The sequence below is a fragment of the Eptatretus burgeri genome, chromosome 4 (assembly GCF_056783735.1).
Source record: "Eptatretus burgeri isolate ZD-2024b chromosome 4, Ebu_testis_v1, whole genome shotgun sequence".
In the NCBI taxonomy this organism is placed as follows: domain Eukaryota; kingdom Metazoa; phylum Chordata; class Myxini; order Myxiniformes; family Myxinidae; genus Eptatretus; species Eptatretus burgeri.
In genome coordinates, this window is record NC_140964.1 from 61619975 (window position 1) to 61647824 (window position 27850).

Genomic DNA, 27850 nt, shown 5'->3' on the forward strand with positions numbered 1-27850 from the left:
CTGCCAAAAAAGACACCACCGAAAAAGTTCCCCCACCCTGTCTGGACCAGAGCAGTCGATCCGGGGATATCAGATAACTGGTTATGTGTCCTCCAGACCACCGGCATTCTACAAATAAACGGTGATAGAAAACCATTACAAGGACGTGTGAAAGAAGTTTGACGTTTACTGGAAAATCCTCGGCCAGACATAAATATTGTGTGGATATATCGATTTGAAAAATTGCTAAGTATTCCGTTATAGGGAGATTACAATATCTGAATGCATATTTACACAATCTGCATACTTAGAAAAAAAAATTAATCTATAAAAGGGTCTTCTGAAACATTCAACTTATCTCTGGGTCTGATATATCAGACATCACGTGGCCAACCAGTGACAACTCGAAAGTGGGACTTCGTCTTTCAAATCTCAAACATCCTTTTCCTTGAACGTTAAATTAGGACCGTGCTTTGCTCACTCAGGTGGCAAGTTTACATGTTACTATTAATATTTAACATCTTTTCAAATAGTTTTATATGTCTTTCAGGTTCAACAATCAATCTTTTGAGATGCTAAGTTTACTCAGGTATTATCATTAGTTATTGTATTTATAGATAGATTGTAACGTCAAACGCTTTGAAAATTCAACTTTTCAATATACGAAGAAGTTATTGCTGCTGCTGCTGTTATTGTTGTTTTGTTTTGGTTTTATTCTTTTGTCTTTTTTTTTTTGTTTGTTTTTTATCCGATGAGGTTTTGTGCACAAGTCAAGTGCATGGATTACTCAGGATGTAGAGTTTGTGGTTCTGCGTGTAACTAAAGGACATAGTTGACTGCTTGATTGAGAAATGATATACAATACCCCAAAAGTCGAATTTGTTAGTTGTAATTTAAAAAGTCTGTGATCATTACAATATTGACTCATATTTAATTTTGGATTGAATGCATTACAGCAGCAGCTGTGAAATATTGAGTGTATTGTTCATATAACCTTTTGAAACCCCTGCTCTCACCTACTTCCTCCAAGTAAAATGTATTTTTGGGTTGGCCTGTTAACCCCTGACTGAGGGAACTGAGATTCAAATCCCATATCTCATATGTGTTTGTCCTTCATCTTCCAATGTCCTTGTAATTCATGTAAATATATTTTTGTCCACTCATGTATTTGTCCTGTATTTAATCACACAGGAGCCTTCGATACTTTGGATAAAATTTAACAGGGAAGAGGTCCAGGGGTCTGCATTAAATGCATATGAAGCAAATGTCATGCAAGTTTTACAGCTAACCATGGACCCACTAAAGGTCCTGGTGGCCACCACATAAATTATTTTTAAAAATTTAATGAAACTGCAAAGTGTTATGTTTGTGGGGTAGATGTTGGAATTTCATAGAAAAGGAAGGATTGTATTGAGTAGCTTGGCCTGTGGACATGTAAGAGACATCTCGATCTAAATTAAGTAGGGAAACTGTGAGCTTAAGTGTTATGTGTCGCCACACGGGGGTGGTGCAGTGTTAATTGGGTAGGGTTGAAGGACAATTTCTCCCAGTATGTGATTGCCCCTTGTGACATTTACCTATTTTTTTGCATTTCAAGACCGGCGATAAAAAAGGGATCACGTCCTTAAACAACGGCAACTGAGCTACACGTTCCAAGGAGGCAAGAAACCCCACCTCCAGGAATGACAACGAGCAAACCACGCCCCTGTAGTGGATGATTAATGGGCATGACATCAGAGAGAGGAGAGACTTAGAATCGGAGGTGGGACATGAGTGGGAGCGGAAAGAGAGGTTCGATGAGGTACGTGCTTGAAGACGGGGGTCTCGTGTTTCTGGCTTCTCCTCGGCACGGTGAAGAATGCTGCATGATTCTTGGTTTGTGCTGAAGCGAATTTGCTCATGTGATGGAGCAAGACACTGCCTGTTCACTGTTAGGCTCGGTCATGTGAGACTGCACCTTGGATCCTCGTGTTGTGCCATTGGAGGAAGAGGCAGCGCCATTCTGCAGAGGAGGGTTGTCGGAAAGTGCGATCGATGAAAGAAGCTGCACGGCGGTTTCTGATCCCTGGTGTTGAGTATCACCACCCAAATTTCCTCCTGTACATTTCCCGCCAAGAGAGCGGCTTGGCATCATTTTGGGCACGTTTTCCCATGTAGTGGTGATGCGGTTTGGCAAACATCAAGCTTCAGAAACTCATCCATGGGCACACAGCTAAGTGCCGGGAAAAAGGGAGGATTTTTCTTTTATTTATTCTGTTCCCTTGTCTGGATTAAAATCTGTGTGAAGGCGCATCAAATTGGAATTTACTTTTTCCTCACATTCTAATTTTAATATTACACTTTGAATTATCACCATTGTAAATATTTGATATATTTTCATTAAACCCCCACAAGTATTGAAGTTGCTTGTGTTGTTTATTTGTCATGGGTTTGAATATAATCCCTCGTGCTTCCGTCGGCTATGCATGTTGGCTGTCCTTCTTTCCCGCGCACGCTGTAATCTCCAAGGATCACGTATTCACCTCCAAAAGACAGAGCTGTTTGGCTTTCCATCAATGTTGAGGCAAACCCTCTGGACACGACAATGTTTTGACTCATATTTAAGTTTTTGGATTGAATGCATTGCAGCAGCAGCTGAGAAATATTGAGTGTATTGTTCATATAACTTTTTGAACCCCCTGCTCTCACCCACTTCCTCCAAGTAGAATGTTTTTTTGGGTTGGCCTGTTAACCCCTGGCCGAGGGAACTGAGATTCAAATCCCATGTATCATGTGTGCTTGTCCTTTATCTTCCAATGTCCTTGTAATTCATGTAAACACACTTATGTCCACTCATGTATTTGTCCTGTATGTAATCACAAATGAGCCTTAGATACTTTGGATAAAACTTAACAAGGAAGAGGTCCAGGGTTCTGCATTAAAGGCATTTGAAGCAAATGTCACGCAAGTGTCACAGCGAATCATGGACCCACTAAAGGTCCTGGCGGCCTCCACATAAATTATGAAGAAATTTAATGAAACTGCATTGTCTGTTTACTGAAGTGTTTTCACATAAAGATAAAATGTGGACAAATTAAATAATGAGCATACCTAGTCACTCTTCTTTTTTAACTCGAGTTCAATTTCCCTCAAAGCAAATGCGATGTGGAAACACATGTCAGTTGGCTAATTAAAATGAAGTATGCATGTTAAGTTAGCGGCATTAAGAATGCATCTTGGGAATAACGATCTCTTGTGACCTCAAGCTTGGGAATGGATCTTGGGAATGATAGACCAAAAGGTTTTTACTTGCTCCCAGGTTTCCTTGCGAGTTCCTTGAATCCCAAGATCTCTAAATGTAGCCTGGGATTCGTGTGCACCAAATACAACTCCGGAGTTTAATGCAGTTTTGCTTGAAAGAACTGTTGCGAAAACATCATAATTCAGAAACATTACCCTTTTTATTCTTGTAGTAAATATGAGCCAAGCACATCTGAGTCATTGCCTTGCGGATTTCCAGATTCCCTTCCAGCTTCGCTTGCATCCAATGTTTAATCTGTCGTGTTGGCCCATATATCAGGGCTCTTCTTTCAGCAATGGATATTACAAATACTTTACATATCTCATGTTTGACCTGACCAAGGTAACTTTCAGCTTTGTGCACAAAACTCATGGGCTCCCGATTTATGTTACAACTTCGGGTTACACCAATTGAAAACATTTCTATTCAATATCAGGGCCATCCTAATGAAGTGTAACATCAGATTATTCAGCCAGCCAAGTGAAACAAGGGTCAGTATGATGTCACAGCGAGTAAAACCCATGGGCCATTTATGTTACACAATGAAATTAGAGGCAATATCAAAAATAGTGGAATGGATGATGCAGTAAATAGTCAACAAGTATAATTTAATTTTAGAACAAAATTTATAAGTTTTCTTCTTCAATTTTAATCATTTGTTGGTGTTTTTGTTGTTGGAGGTACAACAAAAATTCACGTCTACTTCTTGTCAAAATTTTTTATAGCTTCTCATAAAAAGACTATATCTGCGATCACCAAGGGTAGTCTCCCCCCAGCACCTGTGATCCAATAATGGCCATATTCTTTTTTTCGGAGCAGGTAGAGACCACCATATATTTTCAGACCACCATATGACCTTGACCTTAAACATTTAGGGATAGAGTGTGAATTAAGACAATGTGTCCTCATCTACACTCAAGCCAAAAAAACTCAACATCATGAAAATCAGAGCAAAATTAAATATTCAAGTTATAATCAAAAATGTATTTTTTATTAATAAGGTCACAATCCGAAAAATGTGTGTCACAGACACCAACAAATATCAGGTGCACAACTTCAGTGCAAGGACACTATTGTAATGCAAGGACATCTTGTAAGGCCAAGCAATCTTTGAGATTCTGCTTTGGCAATATTAAGTGATGACAAAAAAACGCTATTTTTTCAGACTGCCATTTGACCTTGACCTTTAACCAAGAGAGGTATGATGTAAATTAAGCATAAATGCACCTTGCTCCAGGCTATCGAGCTAGGGCAATTTCGTTATAATCAGACAAACTTTAGTTGAGTTATGGTGAAATATGTTTAAATGTCTGTAATCAGGTCATGACCTTAAAATAGGTCAAGGTCAAAACAAATTAAGCCAATCCCACTTATGTTTTATTCACATTATTGATGCAAAAATTATTTCTGAAAGTCCCACCAAGCTCCGAGATACAGCTTGAACATTGGCAGAAAAAAAAAGAAGGAAAAGAAAAATACAAAACCTAAATGGTGGTTTAGTACTCTTCGGGGTCTAAGGAACTCTGGGGTACTATTAAAAATGAGGGCACTAATTGTAGAAACAAACAAACCTTCCAACAGGTATAAGCCTACCATTATCCTTTTGGGGGGAGTCTTAAATATCGTCATCTGTAATGACCTCTGTGACCAATGGATATTTCCCACGTGAGGTCATAATGAAAAATCGTCTGCACAAACTAAAAGTGTAAATTACAATTCCATTGCATAATCTCTACCTGCTGTTTCTAAATGGACCAAACCCTCCATTAATCTGATGCGGTTACTTAGTGAAATACAAAAATATTCCTTCAAAACTGAACATACCTTTTAAAAAATATATATTTTCGAGCATTTTAAATTTTCTTTTTGTTTTTTTGGATTTTAACTGTGAGTGCACACGTGGAATAACACTCCTCCCCTGCCCCATTCCCCCACCCATCGCTCTTTGCTTGTCTTTCCCACCTACTTGCTCCATACCCCACCCACGCCCAACACCAGTTACACGAGATTTTTTCTTGAAGAACAAAGACTTGTTTCAATGCAGAGCAAAGGAAAATACGAATCTCATAATATAATCGTACAACAGGTGGAAAATGAATTTCAAAAATTTCCCTGTTTCATAATGCTGTGTTGTAAGCTCGGACTTGTTTTCCAGAGCAAAGTAAATGCAAAGTCAATGCAATGCAAAGTACAAATAAACTATCACAAAGAAAAACAAAACAAAGCATTTAACAATGCAGAGCCTTGCCAGGGGATATAGATTGCAGTCGATCTGAGGATAAATGATCTATATTAAATAGATCGTCCATTGTTAGACCTAGATTGATTGATTACAAAAACCTCTTCTGTCCCTTCGAGAATAGACAAGGCTTAATATTTTATAGAAATATTTAGTGTAATAAAAATAGACAAGGTTAAATAGAAAACTTTTGTAAAAGTTGAATAACTCATTAGCAAAAGCAAAATAAGCAAATGCCAAAACTAAAACTAGCAGCTTTTTCACTGCTGGAGGTATTATCAGGTAAATGTTGAACAGAAGTTGAATTTAGCAAACATAAATTATCTTCTGGGAAAGGGAAATATGGAATAATATCCTCTATAGCACACAATATTAGGGATAACAGTCTCAGGGCATCCAGCACTTGAAAAATCTTCACGTCACGTTGTCAGTGATAGATAGATAGAGAGATAGATAGATAGATAGACAGACAGAAAAAAAACACACTGATAGATATAGAAAGACACACAGCTAGATAGACACACAGACACACACACACACACAGACACACACACACACACACACACACACACACACACACACACACGCTGTTCACATGTGAATGAAAATAAATTGGAGGCATTAGTTTGGAGTCCCAGGTTCCATTTGTAAGGGAATTCATCGATCTATCTGTACTAATAAATATCAGTGTCAGTTTCTTTCTTCCATATCTCCAAAACTATGAAACTTAATGGCCTGAAACTTTGCATCCATATTGAGGTGACTCCAAGACAGTGCATTCATGAAAATTTGGTGTTTGGGTTAATTAAACTATCTATTTATTTTGAAGATAATTAATGGCCTTATTTAATGGTCTTCGTATATTAATAACCTGACCCATGGGGTTTTTCATAAAAAGTAGGTGAGTTACCGCCGCCGGCATCCTGAACGAATTTCAAATTCCTGCCTAAAGCACCTCCAGTCGGACGTCAAGTTTAGCCAGCCAGTTTCTGAAAGATTTGAACTAAAAACGCTCCTGAGTTGACCCCAAAAGGAGGTGGGAATAGTTGGAATTGCCACAATTCTATTTAATGTTGCTCACTTTCCTCATCTCTGCAAGTCCATGTTCAGGACTGCAATGGGAGAGGTGGAGCATTTTAAAAGAGAAAGCACTATCAAGACAGAAGGAGATGGAAAAGATCATCAAAAAACAAATCACACATTTATACAAGTAAAAGCAAACTACCTTGTGGGGAAATATTACAAAGTTTATGGTCGATCACCAAAAAACAAATAACAGATTTATGGTCGAGGGTTCCTTAAACTTAAATTGAACAGTGTTCCAATATTCTGCTGCCTTATACTCTAAAATAATGTGTGATACTAAACAATAAAAAAAGGCCTTCAAGCCGACAGAACTCTGTTCCACCACATTTCTTTAAATTTTTGCCTTTCTGGTTTTAGATATTACCATTTTTCCACAGGTGAAAATAAAATTAACAAGGAGATCTCGTGACTTGCCATTAAAGTAGAAGTAGTGGTAGTAGTGGTATTGTTTCCATACAAAAGATTGTTTCATTACAGGGTGCCCAATGATAAAAAGTGTTGGAGAGAAATGAAGCCAGAAGCGTAATGGCAGGTTTTTCGGCACTATGAAAATTGGTTGAAGACGGTGACATTGTAGGTATGTATGAAATATAGTTTCCTTTTCATCGCAAAAGCAACGTTCATCTGGAAAGTTATTGAAATTCCACATCATAGCTCCCGAGGTAGTAGTAGTAGTAGTAGTAGTAGTAGTAGTAGTAGTAGTAGTAGTAGTAGTAGTAGTAGTAGTAGTAGTATAGTAGTAGTAGTACTAGTAGTTGTAGTAAAATAAAATGTACAACGAATTTTGTGTATCATTTCAATGAGCCTTTCATATGATAATCTCAAAAGTGAAAGAATGAACCCAAGTAGGATTTTGAACTCTCTTCTCCTGCCTTACACATTTCCTGCTCAAATGCAAAGCTTTATAATGGTAGACATAAAATAAAGAAGCAAATACCATGCACAATGACTCATAGCACCAGTTTAATTTGCAAACATAATAATCAAAGCAAGCAGATTTTGTTTTCCGTTTTTACACCTAAACCGAAGAACACACACTGGGCTGGTGGCCAGAATAGACAGGCCATTTCCAGATGTACTTCTTGGAAAAACAATTTGGTGGACAAATGGCATATATTAAATCAAGTTCCTTTAAAAAAATTCCACTTTGTGGTCACTTTTCACTTCTAGTTTACAAATCGCAATCTTCCTTAAGCGGAGCATAAAGAAAACTTTTTGATTCCAAATTCTTTTTGATTTACTTTCTCATGATAAAGGTTAGATGGGCTTACACTTAAACATCTTTGATTTATCACTCCAGCTTCTGCTGACAAAGTACACGTGTGTCAAAGTAAATCTTTATTTATATCTTTCCTTGTGAGATTATTTAAAGGTTTCAAAGTATAAATTGATAATGGCTTAAAAGTACGCACACTCTCCTCTGAACTGTCGAGCCTGGGTTTGAATCCCAACCCAGCTATAAACTGTTAGCCTGGTGTTTCCCATTCAGTGTTTCCCTGGTGTTTCAGCATCAACATATTGCTACAGATTTCAGAATCCGGTCTGATGAATGCATCCACACATCCAGGTCCTCAGACAGTTATTTCCTTAAATGCATGTTCAGATTAGCCCCACCCCCATGTCTCACGGGATCTTAAATGTGATGCGTTGAGAAGGGTAAAGGATAGATCCCCTCTCTTATGGGAAGCTTTTTTTCTTTACAACAGACACGTTCACACACATTTCCTTCACGAGCTCTGAAGCCCGCCCTCATTTTTCCTCAGCAACATTCTTTCGCGAGCTCTGACGCCCACCTTTTTTGAGAGCGCACGGGTCGTCATGGTAACCGTGCCCCAGTGGGGCGGGGTGAGCTTGGGGCGGAAGGCACCCCGTGGAGACGGCCTGTGGATATAAAAACGAGTGAGAGAAAGCGTGAGGTACGTTCTGTGAGGAAAGATGTTCTGAGATATAAAAAAGTGAGGAAAAAGCGAGAGGGACGTTCTGTGAGGAGAGACGTTCTCAGATATAAAAAAGTGAAGAAAAAGCGAAAGAGGGACGTTCTGAGGAGAAAAAGTCTGAAGAGAGAAAAAGTGTGAAAAGAAAAAGTCCGAGGAGAAAAAGTGAGGAGAGAAAGAAGGGGAAAAAAGCGTTCTGAAGAGAAAAAGTGAGGAGAGGAAAAGCGAAAGGAAAGAGGAAAAAGCAAAGGGCAAGAGAAGCGACCAAGAAGCGGGTTTCTGACCAGCGCCGACGAGACAATTCGCCCTTCCGTGTGCTTCGGCAAGCAAGCGTGTGGTGCGCGTGTGGGAGTGAGCAGCGCCGCCAACAAGGGAGGCACGGGTCGGTCACCAACAACACCATGGTCTAAACCCGCGACGGACCAACAACACTATGGTCTAAACCCACGACGGACGATCTCGGTGCCCTCCATACTTTGACTGGCGCTCAAGGCTGCCCCGCGAGAGGGTGCACGGCAAAGCTGGGTGCTGGCGACGGACGTGACACGCACGCACGCATTTTCAGGACGTTTTCGCTTCACGGACTATTTTCTGGTGAGCGAGACGATTCCCCCTCCCCCCCCCCGAATGATCTGTTGGGTACCCATGTCTGTGTTTTGCTGTAAGTCAACCCCCCGATAAGCATCTGCTTTCTCTCTTTCCTGGCATTTTGATTGATTTTGCTTTGAAATTCATTTTTTATTTACCTCAGCAAATAAAAAGTTCTTTTAAATTATTTATTTTATTATTAATAAATTATTTGTCGATTTCCAACCTGTCCGTGTTTGTCCTTTCCTTCCATTGGTCGAGTATTGTTCGAACCGAGATAGACTGGGAGGTAATTTCCACAGATTTGACCAAAAAATCAGCGGCACGCACCAGCGGTTAAAACGCTCAGTCGCCCTAATAAAATCAAATCGAGATAACATTGGTGCTTTGGCAAGGGTGCACTCCCCGCTCAGGTAACCACGTGACCTCCAGTTAAATGGAATAATTAGACGGCGGTAACTCGAACTCGTGGTTGACTTGGTGGCGTACGTGGTTCTAAAACAACCCACCGTACCACAACATTAATTGTGAGCGGTGGCCCCAGGTCCGGCTCTACCGAGGACAACCGGAGATTAATTCCCCTGAGTGACAAGCTGGTGCCTCGGTACCCGTGGCTGCAACAATATGTTCTCTGCCTGGGATGGACATGAATTTGGAAGACCCACATTTGTGTAGTGGTTGGAATGGCTTGTAGGGGATAAATTTAAATAGTATAGTGATAGTTATTTCCCTGAGTGCATGTATCGGCATTAGCATGAGCTAAAATGACTATACTGTATGAAGAAATGCATCGCTATGTGTAGCGAAAGCTACGGTCTCTCTGTCCGGCATGTGCTTTTTGATGATCCAACACGCCATCGACAGGAATATAGGTGGGCAAAGCTGCCATGATGATAAAACTGCACCACAAAAGTGGGTGAGACATTATAGTGCCCCACATATGAACTCCACCCCCAGGCCAATGACAGCCGAGCAATGTGGTACCAGTGGCATCATGGATTGAGGGTGAACGCAAAGCAGATAAAAGGGGAGAGCAAACCACAGAGGAGGAGATGCTCCGGAACCTGATGAGGGAAAGCTATGCACAGTCTCTTGGGGTTTCTTCGTGGTATGACACACACCCTGCCTGACACCTTCCACCAGACTCCCCAACACAAGCCACACCTTGACTCACTTTTGTCTCGTAACACCTGCTTGTGGTACAAACTGTTTCCCGCATGATGCACAATTGAACTTGGGTCTCACTGCTTCCCGTTGGATGCAGCACTGATAATTCAGTTAAGTCATTCTTCTAGTTCTTCTGAGGCCCGAAGTACTGAGCTAAATAAGGAACTACCATTTATTACACTTGATGGCGCTTACGGGATGTATTAAGAAGAAATGTATTGCTTCTATATACTGTATTCCTGCCCTTTTTGCCTGTCTATACACCATTGTAAATCACTTGGTCTCGGAATGATTTGAGTTGCCTTTGATCATGAGTTATATGAGGAAATGAGCAAGTCCTACCCATCACTTTGTTGACAAGAATACTAAGAGATGGGAGGAGGGAAAGGGGGAAGAGGAAAGAGTGGTTGGAGAGAGAGGGAGGATGGAGAGAAAGAGAGAGGATAGAGAGAGAGAGAGAGGCGGAGGAGGGGTACGGGAGTCAAGAGAGGGGAGAGGAGTGGGGAGTAGAGAGAGAGAGAGAGAGAGAGAGAGAGAGAGAGAGAGAGAGAGAGAGAGAGAGAGAGAGAGAGAGAGAGAGAGAGAGAGAGAGAGAGAGAGAGAGAGAGAGAGAGAGAGAGAGAGGGAGGTGGGGAAGGGGAGAGGGAAAGAGTGGTGGGAGAGAGAGAGAGGAGGATGAGGGGTGGGGGAGTGAGGAGAGGGGAGAGGAGTGGGGGCAGAGAGGGAACGAGAGAGAGAGAAGGGAGGAGGAGGGGAGGTGGGGAAGGGGGGAGAGCGATGCCTCACCAGACGTCGTTATTGAGGCGAAGGAGGGGTGTTTGGAGAAGGGTGAGAGTGAGAGAAAGAGAATGGCGAAAGAGAGAGGTGAGTGGGAGGAGGAGAGGGGGGTGCAAGGAGGGGACAGAGGGGAGCGGGATTTAGTAAAGATAACGTTGTGTTATTCTTTATATACACAAATACACTGAAATATATGTACACACACACACACACACACACACACAAACACGCACACGCACACGCACACAAACACACACACACACACACACACACACACACACAAACACACACACACACACAAACACGCACATGCACACAAACACACACACGCGCGCGCGCGCACGCACACACACACACACACACACACACACACGTACACACACGTACACACACGCGCACACACACGCACACACACACACAAACACACACACACACACACACACACAAACACAAACACACACATACGCACACACACACACACACACACGCACACACACATGCACACACACAAACACACACAAACACACACACAAACACACACAAACACACACAAACACACACACACAAACACACACACACACACACACACAGCACACATGCACACACACACACGCACGCACACACACAAACACACACACACACACACACAAACACAAACACACACATACGCACACACACACACACACACGCACACACACATGCACACACACAAACACACACAAACACACACACAAACACACACACCTTATCTTTTTCTACTCTTTGGAGAATTATATTAAGTGAACAAAATATTTAAGAACATGCCAAAATTAACCAGCCTCATTAAGCTGCATGACTTGAGTGAAAATTGGATGTTTGGGTTAATTAAAACACCCCTTTTGAAGATAATGAACAGCCTTATTTAATTACATCCTTTATCAGGCGCATCCCCAGACACTTCCATGTACCCTCGGACACCTCACTCTCCCTCGAAGGGGATCTTAATTCGTCATTTTGAAGCAGAATTCTCCAAGCGTTCTATTGTTCATCCACTAACAGGACATGTGAGCTGGTTTTAGACTGTCGTGAGACAACTGCCAAGGGCCCTGCAGTTGTTACGAGTGCATATGTGGAGAGACAAGGTTGTCCTGAAAAGAGGAAGGTTCGTTTTGTGTTTCTATCATTTATAATTATCAACTTAATGTTTAAAGATCAGGTCTAGCTGACGGTGTCGCGATTGAGGCCTCAGTTCGATGCTAGGCCATGCCGTTTTTTTTGCTAATAAAAGGTGTCAAAATGATATTTTTGCATGCAAGTTATGTACTTCATCACATGCCTAATGTTATATGCTGTTAGATTTTAAATAAAGATTGTACATCGATGCTTTAAAAATCGTGTTTTACGACGTTGGAAAGGATTTCTCTTGAGAATGGAGATTTTTGCTTGGAACAGCCTCACACACGTTCATTTGAACGTTAATTCAATTTCTGTTTTAATTTTTCACATTCCCTAAGACAGCTTCACACTGGATTGTCGCGAAGTTAGTGAAAATCTGGTGTTTTTGGCGTTTTTACATCGCTTTGTGCATTTATACAAGCAACATGAGGAGCTTCCTGATGCTTCATATGCTTCCAAACGGCCACATGACTTTATCTAAGTTTTGATCGATTTCTGATTTCACTTTTGCAATTTGCTAATGTAGGTTCAGACTCGATGAAAACAATTTCTGTGAAAATCCATTGAAATTTGATGAATTTAAGTCATATAGAGATTTTGTATGGGGAATGTGAGACTTCTCAAAAGTTCTAATCAGCCTCCGATTGGCCTTGCTTCACTCTGATTTGATTTCTATATCCGCTTTTTATAGTCGCTGACACAGATTCAAACTGGACTTCAACAAATTGTGTGAAAATCCGACAAAAAAAAACTCCTTTTTCAGAAGGAAAATTGACCAAATAACCGATGGCCTTTGAAGGGACACCAAATGATATGTATTATGCATTCACTGCTTGGTCTCGCACCCTATCCCCAAGGAAATGCTTATCCATAGCATCTGTGAGATCTGTGTTTATATTTTCGGATGTTTCGCGAGGTGCTCTACTGGGAATCAAAGCAAATCTGGTGAAAAACGGATGTTTTAAAATAGTTATAACGTTTGCACGGACTGTGAGCCGATGTGCCACGTGACCACGTGTACAGACTTGCAGGCAGGACGTCGGCTTACCTGTAATGTTTATTTGATGTGTGATTAAACTTTTCGACGTCCAAGGGTTGCTCTATGTTCAACAGCAAATATTGTGTGAACAGTCATTATTCAACGAATTCATCTAATTTATCTAAATGCCGCATGCGCGGGCCAAAATCATCTTTAAAGAGTTCCGGCATGGTATGTGCCCACGTCCTGCTTATGTGTTAGGTTTGTGTGGGAGACTACTTGCTCGCAGGAGCTATTCAACTTTTCTTTCCATTTTCAAGGGTTTCACGAGGTACTCGACAGGTATCCTTACTATGATTCATGGACCAGTGTTTGGTGTGTGTGTATGTTTATCACGCGACTCCTCCTACAGTTCTGGCCTGATTACATCCAGACTTGGTGCAGAGGATCAGCATGACCCCATTTAACATATGGGTGTGCTTTTGTCTACGCCAGTGGTCTTGGGGGAGTGAGTGAGTGAGTGAAAGGGGGGGGGGCGAGGAGTCACAAATTATCGATGTAAATGTGTATCGTGTAGTGGCCCCTCCAGATGGGGGAGGGTATTACAAGTCTCCGCCATTTACAGTACAGTATTCCTGTCCTCACGTTTTCCAGTGAAGTGAGGTGTCTTGAAATAGAAGCAGAAGGTATGTTTTTGCTTCATGCACGTAACCCAGGTTATTTTTTTTTTATTTTATGCCTGTACAGAGCTGTCAGTTGCTTATACACCACCCAAATAAGATATGCGTGAGAAGAACACATTGCGTGCTTAGAACAAGATTGCCCTTTGGGCTGTAGTGGTGTCTATTTTCTCCATTAACAGATGACGCAGGCAAAATTAATCCACCAAGCTTGTTCCTTACATGCTGACACTTTGCTAGTATACGTTTGGATAGCGGGGTGTGGTTTTAAGCTCGGAACAACCAATCAACCCCAAATACTTTTCCATGTGAGGGTGGGAAATGGATTTATAGAAGAAGTAGACACGAGGGCGAGGAGGCACGTTTTAATGGAGCTTTCAGAAGTACCAGTGCTTCTTGGTTCTTTTCGCTTCCTGGTTCTCCTTGTTTCCCTCATGACTATCAACGGGTCATAACTTACTTCCGTTGCGTCGACTGGACATATTTTTCTTCACCACTGGATGTTGTATTCGAGCTGAGTTCTGAAGTACATTAGCAGCATCTCGGTGGAACCACCACAGACAAACTTTCCTATTTCCCAGACTTGTTATTTTTCATTTGCCGAAAATCAACATTACTTGATGTGTTTCTTGCCGGGGTTTTCAACCCAGGTTCTGAGGAGCACTGACTGCATGCATTTTGGTTTAACTTTCGCCATTACTCCCGTTTTGCTCCGTTTGCTGAGCGTTATGGTGACTGGCGGACAGCCGGTGTTCATCTAACCACTGTTTGACCACATGTGAGTGGAAATTTACACACATAATTTCTACAGCGTGAGAACTCTGCTAGTTGAATACAAATTTGGTGAACAATGGAAGCTTTAAAATAAAGTTATAATGTTTCCATGGACCATGAGCCGATGTACCAAGATGCATGCACAGACGAGCAGGCAGCCTGGCGGATTATCTGTAATGTTTATTTCACGAGCAATTGAACTTTTCGATGTCTCGAGGGTTGTTATGTGTTACACAGCAACTATTTTGTGGATAAAGTCATTATTTGAATGAATTAATTTAATTTCTTTAACTGCCACGGGTACAAATGAAGACCAGCTTTAAAATTAAAGGGATCCTAAATGGTATGCACCAACAGCTTGGCAACATTGGAACAGGCTGCAACAATTTCTTCATGATAAAGCATTCAAAATTTTTTTTTCACTTTCCTCACTCATATTTTCATACCTTCGAATCACTAATAAACACTTGGAGGTGCCAGTTATGCCTGCTGTTGGCTTAATGGTTAGGGTGGTGGGCTGGGATCTTAGAATCCTGAGTTCAAATCCCACTTGGCTGTTTAATTAATACCAGGTGGGGTTGACTCTGCCTGTCATCCTTCCGAGGTCGGCAAAATGAGTGCCAGCATGCTGGTATCCTGTGTTGGAGTGACAATCCATCCAGGATTGTGCCCAATAGCCAAGGAGACTGCTTAGGCAGCACCAACGCTCTGCACAGAGTACGGTCCCAATGGATGGATGGATGGAGATGCCAGTGTCCATGGCTTTATTTCATTTTTGCACATGTGGTGGCTTCTAAAATCTCTTAACCTTTAATAACCTTCATTTTTGGACAACACCGCTTTGTTTAACATTAGTTTCCTCTCTCCCTCTGCTCCGTCCTCTTTCCCTCCCCTCTCTCCTCTCTCCTCTCTCTATATCTCTTCATCCCTCCCTCCTCATTTCACCCCACCCCCTCTTAATATTGCCATCGGTAAAGTTATGGGCTTTGTATTTGCTTGTTAAATAAATTAAACATATTGTACACAGTGTTTAACATGTCCAATCGGCGATCGCTAATCACTTGCCAAGCCTGCCATACCTTATCAACCGTTTCATTGGAGTGCTTGCTAGAGCGCTTAAGCCACTTGGCGAGTGCTCTTCAAGCTGCTGGGATGTTCGGTTGCAAGCCATGATGATACATGGCTAAGGTATCTGCACTGTCACTTTGCACTGTCACTGCATTGTCACTGTGATGAACACAATCAAAAATGCATCGATCTACCACCTGCCTGAGTTGCCCTGCGGTGTCATGCAGTGTAAAGCCTGCCTTTCCTTATCAACCGATGGAAGAATGCATGGAAAGGATGGATAGAAGCGATGTATGGATGGATAGAAGGGATGGATGGATGGAGGGAAGGGATGGATGGATAAAACTGATGTTTGTAAGCCATGGCAAGACAGTAGATGGTGGAAATTGACATTCAATACAATGTTAGGTGAAAATGTAAATGAAGTACATGTATAAATGTGTGTTCTGTTGTCTTGGTTAAATCTGACAAAAGTTTAAAATGTAACCTTCACCTTTGAACGGTCAAGCTGAGCACCGTTCGGAGATGCTCGGAGATACGCCCCTTGTGGAGCACTTTAGAGATTATTAGGGGAGAGTTGTTTCCAAAACCCAAGCTCATTGCAGATGCTGCAGGGAATGTAATGGCAGATGAAGGAATAGCAGGTGGGAACTCATTAATTCATCATTGATTCCTTGGATCTTGTGTTCACTCTGTGAGATTGGAGTATCATGTCTTCATGAACATTACTGTGAATCCACTTCCCTTCCATCTATCCATCCCTTCCCCCATCTCTTTGTTTATCCTTGCTCCCCTACCCCTCCCTCCACTCTCTCCTCCCTCTCTCCCCCCACTTCCATAAAGTGATAAACAATGGGTGGTTGTGATCAGTTCCCACAGGTGGTTGTGTTGTGGTTTGAAGATGGTTGTGCTGTGCTGTGATGTTTGTATTGTGTTTTGAGCCCGGAGTGTGTGGGTTGGGCAGATGGGCACTTTTTTGGTGGTCGGAGCTGCTGTTGGGTTTGATTCCCCATTGAATTTTGGAATTTGGCTCGGGTTGAGAGATTCTGGGACTTTGCACTTTGGTTGTAAAACGTGTGCTGAAATGAAATAAAGGCACAAAACAATGGCATCTCTCGGTATTTATAAACATAGCAGTTAGGGTACGATTGGCTCTATGGTTTATTGGCCTGAGCCAGTTTTCGGGGTTTGGACTGTGGTCTTGGTGGCAAGTCCGGCTGATGGAGGGGTGTCCGGTTCACGTGTTCTTTGGCACTCTTGGCATCTCCGAGCATGTGTGACCACTCGGAGAGATCCATTTCCAGAGTCAGTAAAAAAGGTGGCAGCCACAGTTCGAGTCACCCACCTTAAGGGAACCCCATGTTCCAATCTCTTTACGTACTGTTTGAAAGTGAGGGGTGATTTTGCTATCCTGTTTGATCATGCTGTTTTAACGTACCCCATTTCATTCAATCCTGTACTAATGCGGACAGATCGGACCATCCCCTCCGCTCATCCTCAAGTCCCTCTTCCAAATGCAAGTCGACTCCCCCCCCCCCCCCTTCAAGTCCCACGACCAAACACAAGTCCAGAACACCCACTTCCCTCTCCTTGCTCCCCCATCCTCTGCTCTCATCTCCTCCTCACACCCCTTACCTCCTGTAGCGTATAGCAATGTGTGGTGAAGCATACCTTCCCCCCCTCGTCACCCCACTCCTCGTTCCCACTTCTCTCTCCTTTCTTTCTCTTCCTTCTTCCCACTCCCTCCTCTCTATCCCTCCACCTTTTTACTCTCTCTCTGTCTCTCTCTCTGTCTGTCTCTCTGTCTCTGTCTCTCTCTGTCTGTCTGTCTCTCTCTCTCTTTCTCTCTCTCTCTTTCTCTCTCTCTCTCTCTCTCTCTCTCTCTCTCTCTCTCTCTCTCTCTCTCTCTGTCTCTGTCTCTCTCCCCCCCTCTCTCTCTCCCCCCTCTCTCTCCCCCCCCCTCTCTCTCTCTCTCTGTCAGTGAAGCAATGGGTTTAGTGTGTGTGTGTCCTCAATACCTCTAAAACCATGAAACTTAACCGCCCAAAAATGAAGGGAACTCCAAGGGAGTGCATGAATGAAACCTGGGTAGTTGGGTAAATTTAAACACCCCTTTTGAAGAAGATTAACGGGATGCTTATCGAAAAAGAAGAAAAAAGGCCTTACAAGATGGTGCTGTGCCATTTTGATCAGTCCGCTGTCACTACGCCAGAGTTTTAAGCTGCCATTTTGTTTCAGCTTGCTCAAATATAACTCGACTTGGAACAGGCTGCAACGGTTTCTTTACGATAAAGCACTCAAAATTGTTTTTTTTCCCCCACTTTACTCACTCATACCATTGAATGCCTAATGTGCATACCTACAAATCGCTGTATACAGTACGTCATGTTTGTAGGTGCTATCGTTTACAAATCAGGAGCTTGGAGCGATGTGCATTATATGCTGTGATTTTTCCACAATATATATGATCAAAATCTGTCTCCGGATTTGAAGATCGGAGCTCATGGACTAAATAAGTGGTGAAATCAAAAGTGAAAATCTGAAAATTTTAAGAAATCAGCGATTGTTATCACTAAAGGTATAAATTTAATTTATGCAAGGTCATGCATACTCCCTCCATCCTTCATATTTACAGAGGAATACGTGAAATTGCCAAAGCATTAAACTTTTTCCACTGTTCAGCCAATTATATCTAGCAAAGAAAAGATTAAGCAATGTGCCCAAAGAGTAACTTCATTGGGTGCAATGAAAGTAATTCAGCAGCAGGCAAACTTTGGCATTGAGTATGACTAGCAGTTAGTGTGGCGATCCGTGGCTTGGGGATATCCTCGAGTTGGGAAGGCAAAGTCGAATTAAAGTAACGATTAATATAACGGGAGGATTAGAATGAGTAAAGCAATGGGACAAGTTAACTACGAGTTCAAGAGATAATTGAAAAATTCTTTCAGTGGCTACAAAGCAATGCTTGCTGAAAAAATGAATAAAGCAGTGCAGAAGATTCTCTTTAGCTTCTTCAAGAAGGTTGAAAGGCCCCAAGATGATGAATCATGACTGCATGGCTGAGAAATATGCACACTCGTTCTAAGCTGCTAAGCTGTGTAGCCAAGGTTTGAATCTCAACCCAACTATAACTTTTGGTGTTCCCTCTATAATACATTAAGTCATTAAGATTTTAAAGTTCGATTTACATCATTTCGATATAAATTATGTTTTCCAGGAACTTGTGTGCGTGTGCGTGTGCAGTCATATTGTTGTGGGCCAGGGTTTGGTGGCGATAAATGACCACTAGGTGGAGCAGTGGAGTCGTCTCCCACCGAACACTCCGAATTTAGGTCGTGACTCTCGGATAAGTCCGAAAGGTCACGGGTCCCTTAGCGGACTGTGGTCACCAATATTTTGACGGCGTGGCGTAGGGTTAATTGCCAAATTTCAATATACCTAAGTACCCACATCGTCCAACTACCGGGGAAACCACACCCTCAGCCGACTTTGTCCGAATGGAGTCGCTCTCACCGACTCGGATCCGGCGTAACAGAGCGGAAGTTACCAAAGCCGCGCCGGACCAAATGAACAATCCACAGCACGAACGGCCCTACCAATTCGCAACACCCTCCATGCTAGGCCATTGCAGGAAAGCAGAGAAAACGAGCTGGTACATTTAACAGGGGTTTATTTTACAACGATAATCGTGGAGGGGGGAAACACAGAGCAGAGTTAAACCGACTAAAAGCAATACAGGTATGTCCAAGGCACTTAAACAATTCTACTTAACGGACTGGCACCACACACACAAAATAACTGGGCTGGCCGGCATTTATTGAGGCCTCCAGCTCAGAAGGAAAGGCGAGCCGAAGGCCAGGGTCTGGCTTGCACCTGTCCGCCTCGTCCGGTGTACGACGATCTGGTCGCGTGGTGGGACTCAAACCCACAGCTTTCATGCAGCGCCAAGCACCAGGGGCCGCGCTCTCCAACCGGCCACGCACCAATCAACCAAGACCAAGGAGAAGATCAGAGATGACAATGACTCAGGACCAGACGAACCAGCCAGCACCAAGACCCACGACCCCCAAGACGACCAGCCTCACCCGCCTGGCGTTCCTTTATATCTTTCTTGTCCGGGGTGAGAAAATCGCCATCTGAGGCGGTCTCCACCCTCATTGGCCAGGGTGTCGTGGGAAAGTTGCCCTCTGTGGCCATCTCAACCCTCATTGGCCGGGGTGTCATGGGAAAGTCGCCCTCTGTGGCCATCTCAACCCTCATTGGCCTGGGTGTCATGGGAAAGTCGCCTTCTGTGGCCATCTCAACCCTCATTGGCCGGGGTGTCGTGGGAAAGTCGCCCTCTGTGTGTGATTGGACAAGGGGTGGAGTCGGAGCTGAGGCGATGAAAATCTCCACCCATGTACATGGTCGAACACACGTGGGCAATGGCATCGGTGTGCGACGTGAAGTGAAGGAGATTTGTTGTAAAAGAAACTTCGCAGCGCACACATGTAATTCCCGTTAGACACAGGTAGGGGACCCTAACCATAAACACATACTTATCGAGATAACTAAACTTGGGGACTGCTGTCTGTCTGTGTGCACAAGGCTTCCAAATTCGTAACAATATAACATAACATTGTTTTTTTTTTTTGCTGACCCCCTTCCCCTTCACATTTCTCTCTTTCCCCCCAACCCCCTCGCTCTCTCCCCCTCCTAGCTCCCCACTCCTAATAAAGTGCAGCACTCTGCTCCCACACCTCTCTCTCCCTCTCTCATTCTCTTGCTCCCACCCCCTCCTCCCTCCCATAGTGTACAATACTGTATATCGATGTGTTGTGAGCCATTGCTCTCTCCATCCCCCTTCCTCACTCTCCACTCCTTTCTCGCTCTCTCTCCCCCTGGCTTCCCCTTCCTCTCCCCCACCTCTCTCTCTCTCTCTCTCTCTCTCTCTCTCTCTCTCTCTCTCTCTCTCTCTCTCTCTCGCTCTTTCTATCTCCCTCCCCCTTCCCCCTTAGTATTCCCATCACCAAAGCAACGGGTGGCATTTGCTCGTAGTAAATAAACTTACCCTGTACACACATGTTCAAGATAAACTACATGGCCGAAAGTATGTGGACACCTACTTGTCCAACATCTCATTCCAAAATAATGGGCATTAATATGGAGTTAGTCCACCCTTGGCTGCTCTAACAGCCTCCACTCTTCTGGGAAGGCCTTCCACAAGATGTTGGAACATTGCTGCAGGGATTTGCTTCCATTCAACCACAACAGCATGAGTGAGGTCAGGCACTGATGTTGGGCGATTCGGTTTGGCTGAGAGTCGGCGCTCCAATTCATCCCAAAGGTCTTCAATGGGGTTGAGGTCAGGGCTCTCTGCAGGCCAGTCAAGTCTTCCACACCGATCTCGACAAACCATTTCTGTATGGACCTCACTTTGTGCTGGTGGCATTGTCATGCTGAAACAGGAAAGGTCCTTCCCCAAACTGTTGCCACAAAGTTGGAAGCACAGAATCCTCTAGAATGTCATTGTATGCTGGAACATTAAGATTTGCTTTCACTGGAACTAAGGGGTCCAGCCCGAACCATGAAAAACAGCCCTCATACCATTATTCCTCCTCCACCAAACTTTACAGTTGGCACTATGTATTCAGGCAGGTAGCTTTCTCCTGGCATCTGCTAAACCCAGATCCGTTCGTCAGACTGCCAGATGATGAAGCGTGATTCACAACTCCAGAGAGTGTGTTTCCACTGCTCCAGAGTCCAATGGTGGTGAGCTTTACACCACTCCAGCCGACACTTGGCATTGCACATGGTGATCTTAGGCTTGTGCGTGGCTGTTCGGCCATGGAAATCCATTTAATGAAGCTCTCAACGAACAATGGCTGTGCTGATATTGCTTCCAGAGGCAGTTTAGAACTCGGTAGTGAGTGTTGCAACCGACGACGGACGATTTTCTGCGCAACACGCTTCAGCACTCGACAGTCCTGTTCTGTGAGCTTGTATGGCCGACTACTTCAAGGCTGAGCTGTTGTTGCTCCTAGACATTTTCACTTCACAAAAACAGCACTTACAGTTGACTGGGGCAGCCCTAGCAGGGCAGAAATTTGACAAACTGACTTGTTAGAAAGGTGGCATCCTATGATGGTACCACGTTGAAAGTCACTGAGCTCTTCAGTGCAGCATTTTCTTCTGCCAATGTTTGTCTATGAACATTGCATGGCTGTGTGCTTGATTTTATACACCTGTCAGTAATGGTTGTGGCTGAAATAGCCTAATCCACTAATTTGAAGAGGTGTCCACATACTTTTGGCCATGTCGTGTATGTCCTTCCCATTGATGTTCAGAAGAACCTAATCCAGATACACAGTCCATTCACTGGTTGCAATTTATCGGGAGGTTGGTGGGGGGGGGGGGTTTGTGTAACACATCTCTCCCCTCGACTTCCACGGAGCCACCTGGTTGGGAGTTTGCAGTATGCAGTATGAGCAGGTGCCCGTTCAGTAAGCTGCGAAAGTTCTCCAAGTCGTTCGTTGTGCAGAGGCACAACTCTTTCTCTCAAGTTCTTTTCTAAGTATCTTTCAGAAACTTGGTGAGCCATTCCAAGTAACGATCCTTATTCCAGACACACAATGCACTTTATTTCGCCCCAATCTTCTTTGCTTCCTGGGGGTTTTGCACATGTGCAACGATCATTTTGTGCTGGATTGCATCATTTTGAAAATGCTGTATAGTGGGATAATTTGCCTGCCACACCTGGTCTGATTTACCTGTGGTGCTAGTCAACTCTTTGTGATTGACTCATTCCCTTCCCTTGTTACAGGAGGTCGTTCTGGATGACTAATTGGCCTTACCCTTATCAGGAACTTTGATGTATAAGAACTGCTCTTTGCTGTGTGAAAGGAATCGCATCATGCACTCATCATCCAAACCAGCCGTGGCTTTTGGGCATTGCAAAGATTCCTTTAAATAGTGTCAAACCGACCTGAAAACGCTGCTTGCTGGACTCCACCCTGACTAAACCAGAGTTAAAAAGGTAGTTGTTAGCAGCAGTCTCAAGATTGTGATGTGTTTTATACACATACGCACCCACACAAGCTCGGCTGTGATGTCGTGGGCCATCCCAGAGAACAAGATGTTTTCCTTATAACAGTTATGAATCCTCAATCAATTTTATAAAGCACGATGATAGAGGCAATAATCGAACTCTCACCGAGTCAAACATGCAGTCTGCCTCACAAGTTACCTGGACCAAAATACCACCTGATTATAAGGGCTCAAATGAGAAGGACAACTTGTTCTGGCCTTGCCTGGTGCTAGTGTGAAATTTGTTTCAGTTTCTTTAAGTATGTCTGTACTGTACTGTATAGCATTGATTCGTCCTCAAATCCAACTCATTTCCCGACTGCTGGTTCCAATATATTTTTGTTTAATTCCACATTGTTATGCTATCATGGATCATTCCCTCCTTGAGTTTACATCCATACCAACGTATGACGCTATAATGAGCACAAGATTGCTGCAAAGTTCACTTATTCCTTTGGGGCATGCCAAGCATAACCTTTACACAAGCAGTACCAGTGGCTTTTTTTTGTTTGCCTTACAAGTTTGTTTTTGATTCCTCGCTTGGTGAACAGATTGTTGTGGGAAAATCTGCAGTTTCTTTGAGTTGGTTTGTTGGAAACACTTGCTTCCAAGTAATTTAGCTGCACAAGCTGCATCATATGAAATGTTCTCTTGTGCGATGATGCGTGCTGGTTCAGTGTTTGTCACATCATTTGACTTTGTTTTTTCATTCACTAACAAGCATTGGAAGACCATAAGTTCTTACCATTTGTCTAACTTCTTCATTTGGGAAATAATGTGGGATTTTCATGTGAGTTCACTTATATACAGTACCCAGTATAAAAGCCTGAAAAAATGATGGGTTGGAATTATTTTATTTGAAAATTTTCAAGAAGACTGGAAGATATGATGTTTCGTAGCAAGAAAAAGTGTTATTGTCAAACATTACATGTACAAATGTGATCCTGTTTTCTTTATTGTCTGGGACGTTTCATTTTGACAGTATAGCCTCATGAGTAAGCCAAAGTCTGAACCCTCGGCCAAGCTTCAGGTGTTCTTATATCTTCTTACTTTATTAGACATCATAAGTAAGTCAATGAACACTCGTTTTGCTGAACGACAGCGAACACCATTGTAAATGAACACCACAGTGCCTGTGGCTGGTGGGCAATAGCCTTGAGGTGTGCACAGTCGCATCTAAGCTATCTAGCCTGGGTTCGAATCTCCACGCAGCTATAAATGGTCATCCTGGTATTTCACAGGCAGGGTGATTCATCAATGCATGTGCCGTCCCCTGGACGCTAAACTGGGTGACCTATCTGCGAGCATTAGTTGGTGAAAGTTAAATATCGCATGGACCGTGAAGAGTAAATGAGTTATCACCAGTACCTTCAACAAATTCCAAACAAGAAAAAGAGCTATCGGAGATTACAGACCCTTGCCAGGACTTGTTTTGTGTGGTGTGTTGTGTGGCATTTGTGTACTGGTGTGTTACATAATGAATAAGAGACATAATTAGAACTGCCACTTTATAAATGCTGGCAGTGATGACTGGTTCAGCCATTTAAGAGAAGATTTTTGAAGCCTTCTTCAAAACAAAAAAAACAATATGGTTGCTGAATCACGTGACCGATGACGTCATCAATTTTTTTTTTGGTGGACCATTTTATCCCTATATGATCCTCAATTTTTTTCATACTGATCGGATGTAGCATTCTACATATGCAATTATGATGTCATAACGAAGGCACCTATGACGTCATAAAAAATGTCTCATTCCCTATGAGGAGTACTTGCTATGTACCAAGTTTCAATATATCCCTTCGTGCAGTTTGAGATACAGAGGTCCAAAATTTTCCCATTTTTACAACATGCCTGCCCCGCCACGTGACCTATGACCTCATAATTATCATTAAAACGTTCTCCATGAGTAGCCGCACCAATTGTGAAACTTTCCTCTCAATCCGACAAGCAGTTGTGGAGAAAAACACAAAAGTTATTTGCGGACAAACAAGTAAACGGACCTAAATAGAATACCCTCTCTTTCGGCTAGGGTAACGAGAACGGCACTCGGTGAAGTGAATACTCCCACCAGGCCGAACAGTTTATGTTACCCACTGATAGGCCAGATCTGCATCGGACCTGAATTAAAATCTAATTGGCTTGTTCTTGTCACCTACCCAACTCGTCCACCAAGTTTCATCCAAATCCATCCACAACTTTTTGAAGTATCATGCTATGTATATCGTCTTTGGCCCTATATCTCTTGATGGTGAAGAATCACTGATTTTTTTTTTTTAATCCTCGCATATGGAACCAGATTCGAATGTTCACCAAAATCGAATCGATCCATCCTTATCACACACTCGACCTGTCCACCAAGTTTCGTCCGAATCCATTCACAACTTTTTTTTGATATACCGTGCAAAATATTCTCATTCTCTCTCTCTCTCTCTCTCTCTCTCTCTCTCTCTCTCTCTCTCTCTGTGTCTCTCTCTCTCTCTCTCTCTCTCTCTCTCTCTCTCTCTCTCTCTCTCTCTCTCTCTCTCTCTCTCTCTCTCTCTCTCTCTCTCTCTCTCTCTGTCTCTGTCTCTGTCTCTGTCTCTGTCTCTGTCTCTGTCTCTGTCTCTGTCTCTGTCTCTGTCTCTGTCTCTGTCTCTGTCTCTGTCTCTGTCTCTGTCTCTCTCTCTCTGTCTCTGTCTCTGTCTCTCTCTCTGTCTCTGTCTCTCTCTGTCTCTCTCTCTGCCTCTCTCACCTAGAACTGCCACTTTACAAAGACATCCAGCTTCAACACAACCCTGCTTTGATACAACATGGAATTGACGAGTTGCGAACCTTGTAACACGCGATGTTCAAACTATTTATTATGTCCGCAGTTGACCATTTTTCGTGGGGTTATTGTCTGTATCAATTGTGTCGGTATTTAAATAATATGAAAACCAAGTAAATAAGTGTTCGCACCATGGGTCCACGGGGTAAAGCGGGATTCCACCGAGTAAAACGAGGCCACAAACACATCTTTCTTCGACGTGGGATTGACAAGTTATGGACCGAGTAACAAGCGATGTTCCATATGTTTATTACGTTATGCAGTTGAACCCTTTTTCCTTGGGCTATCATCAGTATCAATTGAATTGCTACTCTTCTACCTTCAAACCCATCCAAACACAGCCAAGTGAGCCTTATTAAAACATTCTCAGATTCAAACAATTGAATAATTATGGCTGCCAGACCATGTGGCTGATCAGGTTGAAATTTAAAATGTACATTCCCCATGTGAACTAGATCTAAATTTGAAGTTTAACATTTATTGATTGAGCAGTTCCAGAGAAAACATTATTTAATATTTTCTTCAATGCAATATGGCTGCCAAACCATGTGACCTACGTCAAAAAAGGAGACAAGGTTTTTGTTCACCATGGATAGGTGGTCATACCTGTAAAGTTTCGCCTCCATCTCGTAAGCCGTTTTGGAGGAAAATATATATATTTTTAATTTTCTTTTTCTTTTTCAATCCAATATGGCTGCCAAACACCATGACCTGTGACATCACAAATTTACAGTCTGCCTCTAATTGGGTTGGGGATCATGCTTGTGAAGTTTTGTTGATTGGAGATGCTGCATTTTTCTATCCAAGATAGCCTCCAAACCACGGGATTTATGATGTCCTCATTTTTACCCGATATGCAGCAATGGTGTGTGATGATACTTTTGAAGTTTTGCTTCAACATAAGTGGTTCCAGCGAAAGCATGATTGGTTCGTGGGCGCCAGCAGTGACCACTATTTTCGTTGTGTCTATGTGTCTATCTGTCTGTCTGTTTGTGACTCTCTCCAGAGCATAGCTCTGTGACCTTTGATACGATCTTGATGAAACTTGGACACAAGCTAGATATCATGGTTTCGTTGTGTCTCTTTGTATGAGGGGCGTCCCACGCCCGTTGTGGGCGGAGCCACGCCCACTTGAACTTTTTTTGGTTCGTGGGCGCCAGCAGTGACCACTATTTTCGTAGTGCCTGTGTGTCTGTCTGTCTGTTTGTCTGTTTGTGACTCTCTCCAGAGCATAGCTCCGTGACGTTTCATGCGATCTTGATGAAACTTGGACACAAACTAGATATCATGGTCCAGTTGTGTCTTTTTGTATGAGGGTCGTCCCACGCCCCTTGTGGGCGGAGCCAAGCCCACTTGAACTTTTTTTCTCGATTTTTTTCTCGCAATTTCATTTCCTCGAAGCTGTGCGTAATGTCCATAAGTACAACATATAAAAAATCCGATTTGATTTGGTCAATTTTGACAGAAGAGATGGCATTGTTTCCTGTCATGGCATTGTTCAATAATGCTCGCAAACCATCGTCACCTCCCGGCAATTTTTTTTATTATTTTTTATTTTTATGCAGTTTCTGAGAAGAAAGGAAATACCTCTTTGGGGGGGGGGCAACCCCGCACCCATAAACTCCCTCCATAGACCCCCCCCACAGCCCCCAACTATTTTATTGCCGTTAGTTACCCAACCCAACGAGTTAAGATTTCACCCAACGAGTTAAGATGGCAAACCATCCCATTGAGTGACGAAATCATGCTACCTCAACAAAACCAATGGCACATTGCATCTTCTGCAAACCTCCATTTTACTATGCCTGTGGGAGAGGGAAGGTACATAGAATGTCGCTGTTTAAAAAACAAAACTCAGCAATTTTGGTTGCATGGACTAGATTCACTACGAGGACAATGTACTCAGCTCAAATTCTTCCAAACACATGTACACACATTGTTGTACCTGCCTCAGAAACTGATATGAAGTACTACCTCTTCTTCTCTACAATCTTTTTCAATGACTTCTCATTCATCTTCCACCACCATATTTATTGAAACGACCACAGACCTTGCCTACCACAACTTACACACACTTCTGTTAAGTGTCCTCCATATTCTCCACCTCATCAGCAACTCTCTTTATCCTCCCTGCCTTTTGTCCCAGAGCAATGCTTTTCACCATTTGATGACTCAAATCCCTCAACAACAGCAACCTTTCCACCTTTATCATCTTAAATTCTGTCAAGGGCAAATCCACGGTAACTGACGTTACAGATGCTCAATTTTGC

General features: G+C 42.9%; 1 protein-coding gene and 1 long non-coding RNA gene across 9 annotated transcripts in view; one reads left to right on the forward strand and one right to left on the reverse strand.

Annotated features, from left to right (window-relative positions):
• The window catches only part of LOC147028186 (uncharacterized), a 20704-nt gene extending 11763 nt beyond the window's left edge, over window positions 1-8941 (reverse strand). The window contains exons 1-2 of the long non-coding RNA XR_015057453.1: window positions 8803-8941; window positions 8378-8465 (exon numbers count right to left, since the gene is read on the reverse strand). This is a non-coding gene — a long non-coding RNA (uncharacterized LOC147028186). The remainder of the gene's footprint in view (window positions 1-8377; window positions 8466-8802) is intronic.
• A 41-nt stretch (window positions 8942-8982) lies between these two features.
• The window catches only part of LOC147028187 (uncharacterized), a 66793-nt gene continuing 47925 nt past the window's right edge, over window positions 8983-27850 (forward strand). For 7 of the 8 annotated variants that reach the window (XR_015057448.1, XR_015057447.1, XR_015057451.1 and 4 more), the window contains exons 1-3: window positions 8983-9112; window positions 10064-10214; window positions 12089-12191. Coding sequence is in view for 1 of the 8 variants with exons in the window: in XM_085878332.1 (XP_085734458.1) it covers window positions 10159-10214; window positions 12089-12191 (159 nt within the window). In the remaining 7 variants the exon portion in view is untranslated. The remainder of the gene's footprint in view (window positions 9113-10063; window positions 10215-12088; window positions 12192-27850) is intronic. The other variant, XR_015057452.1, reaches the window with a different exon arrangement.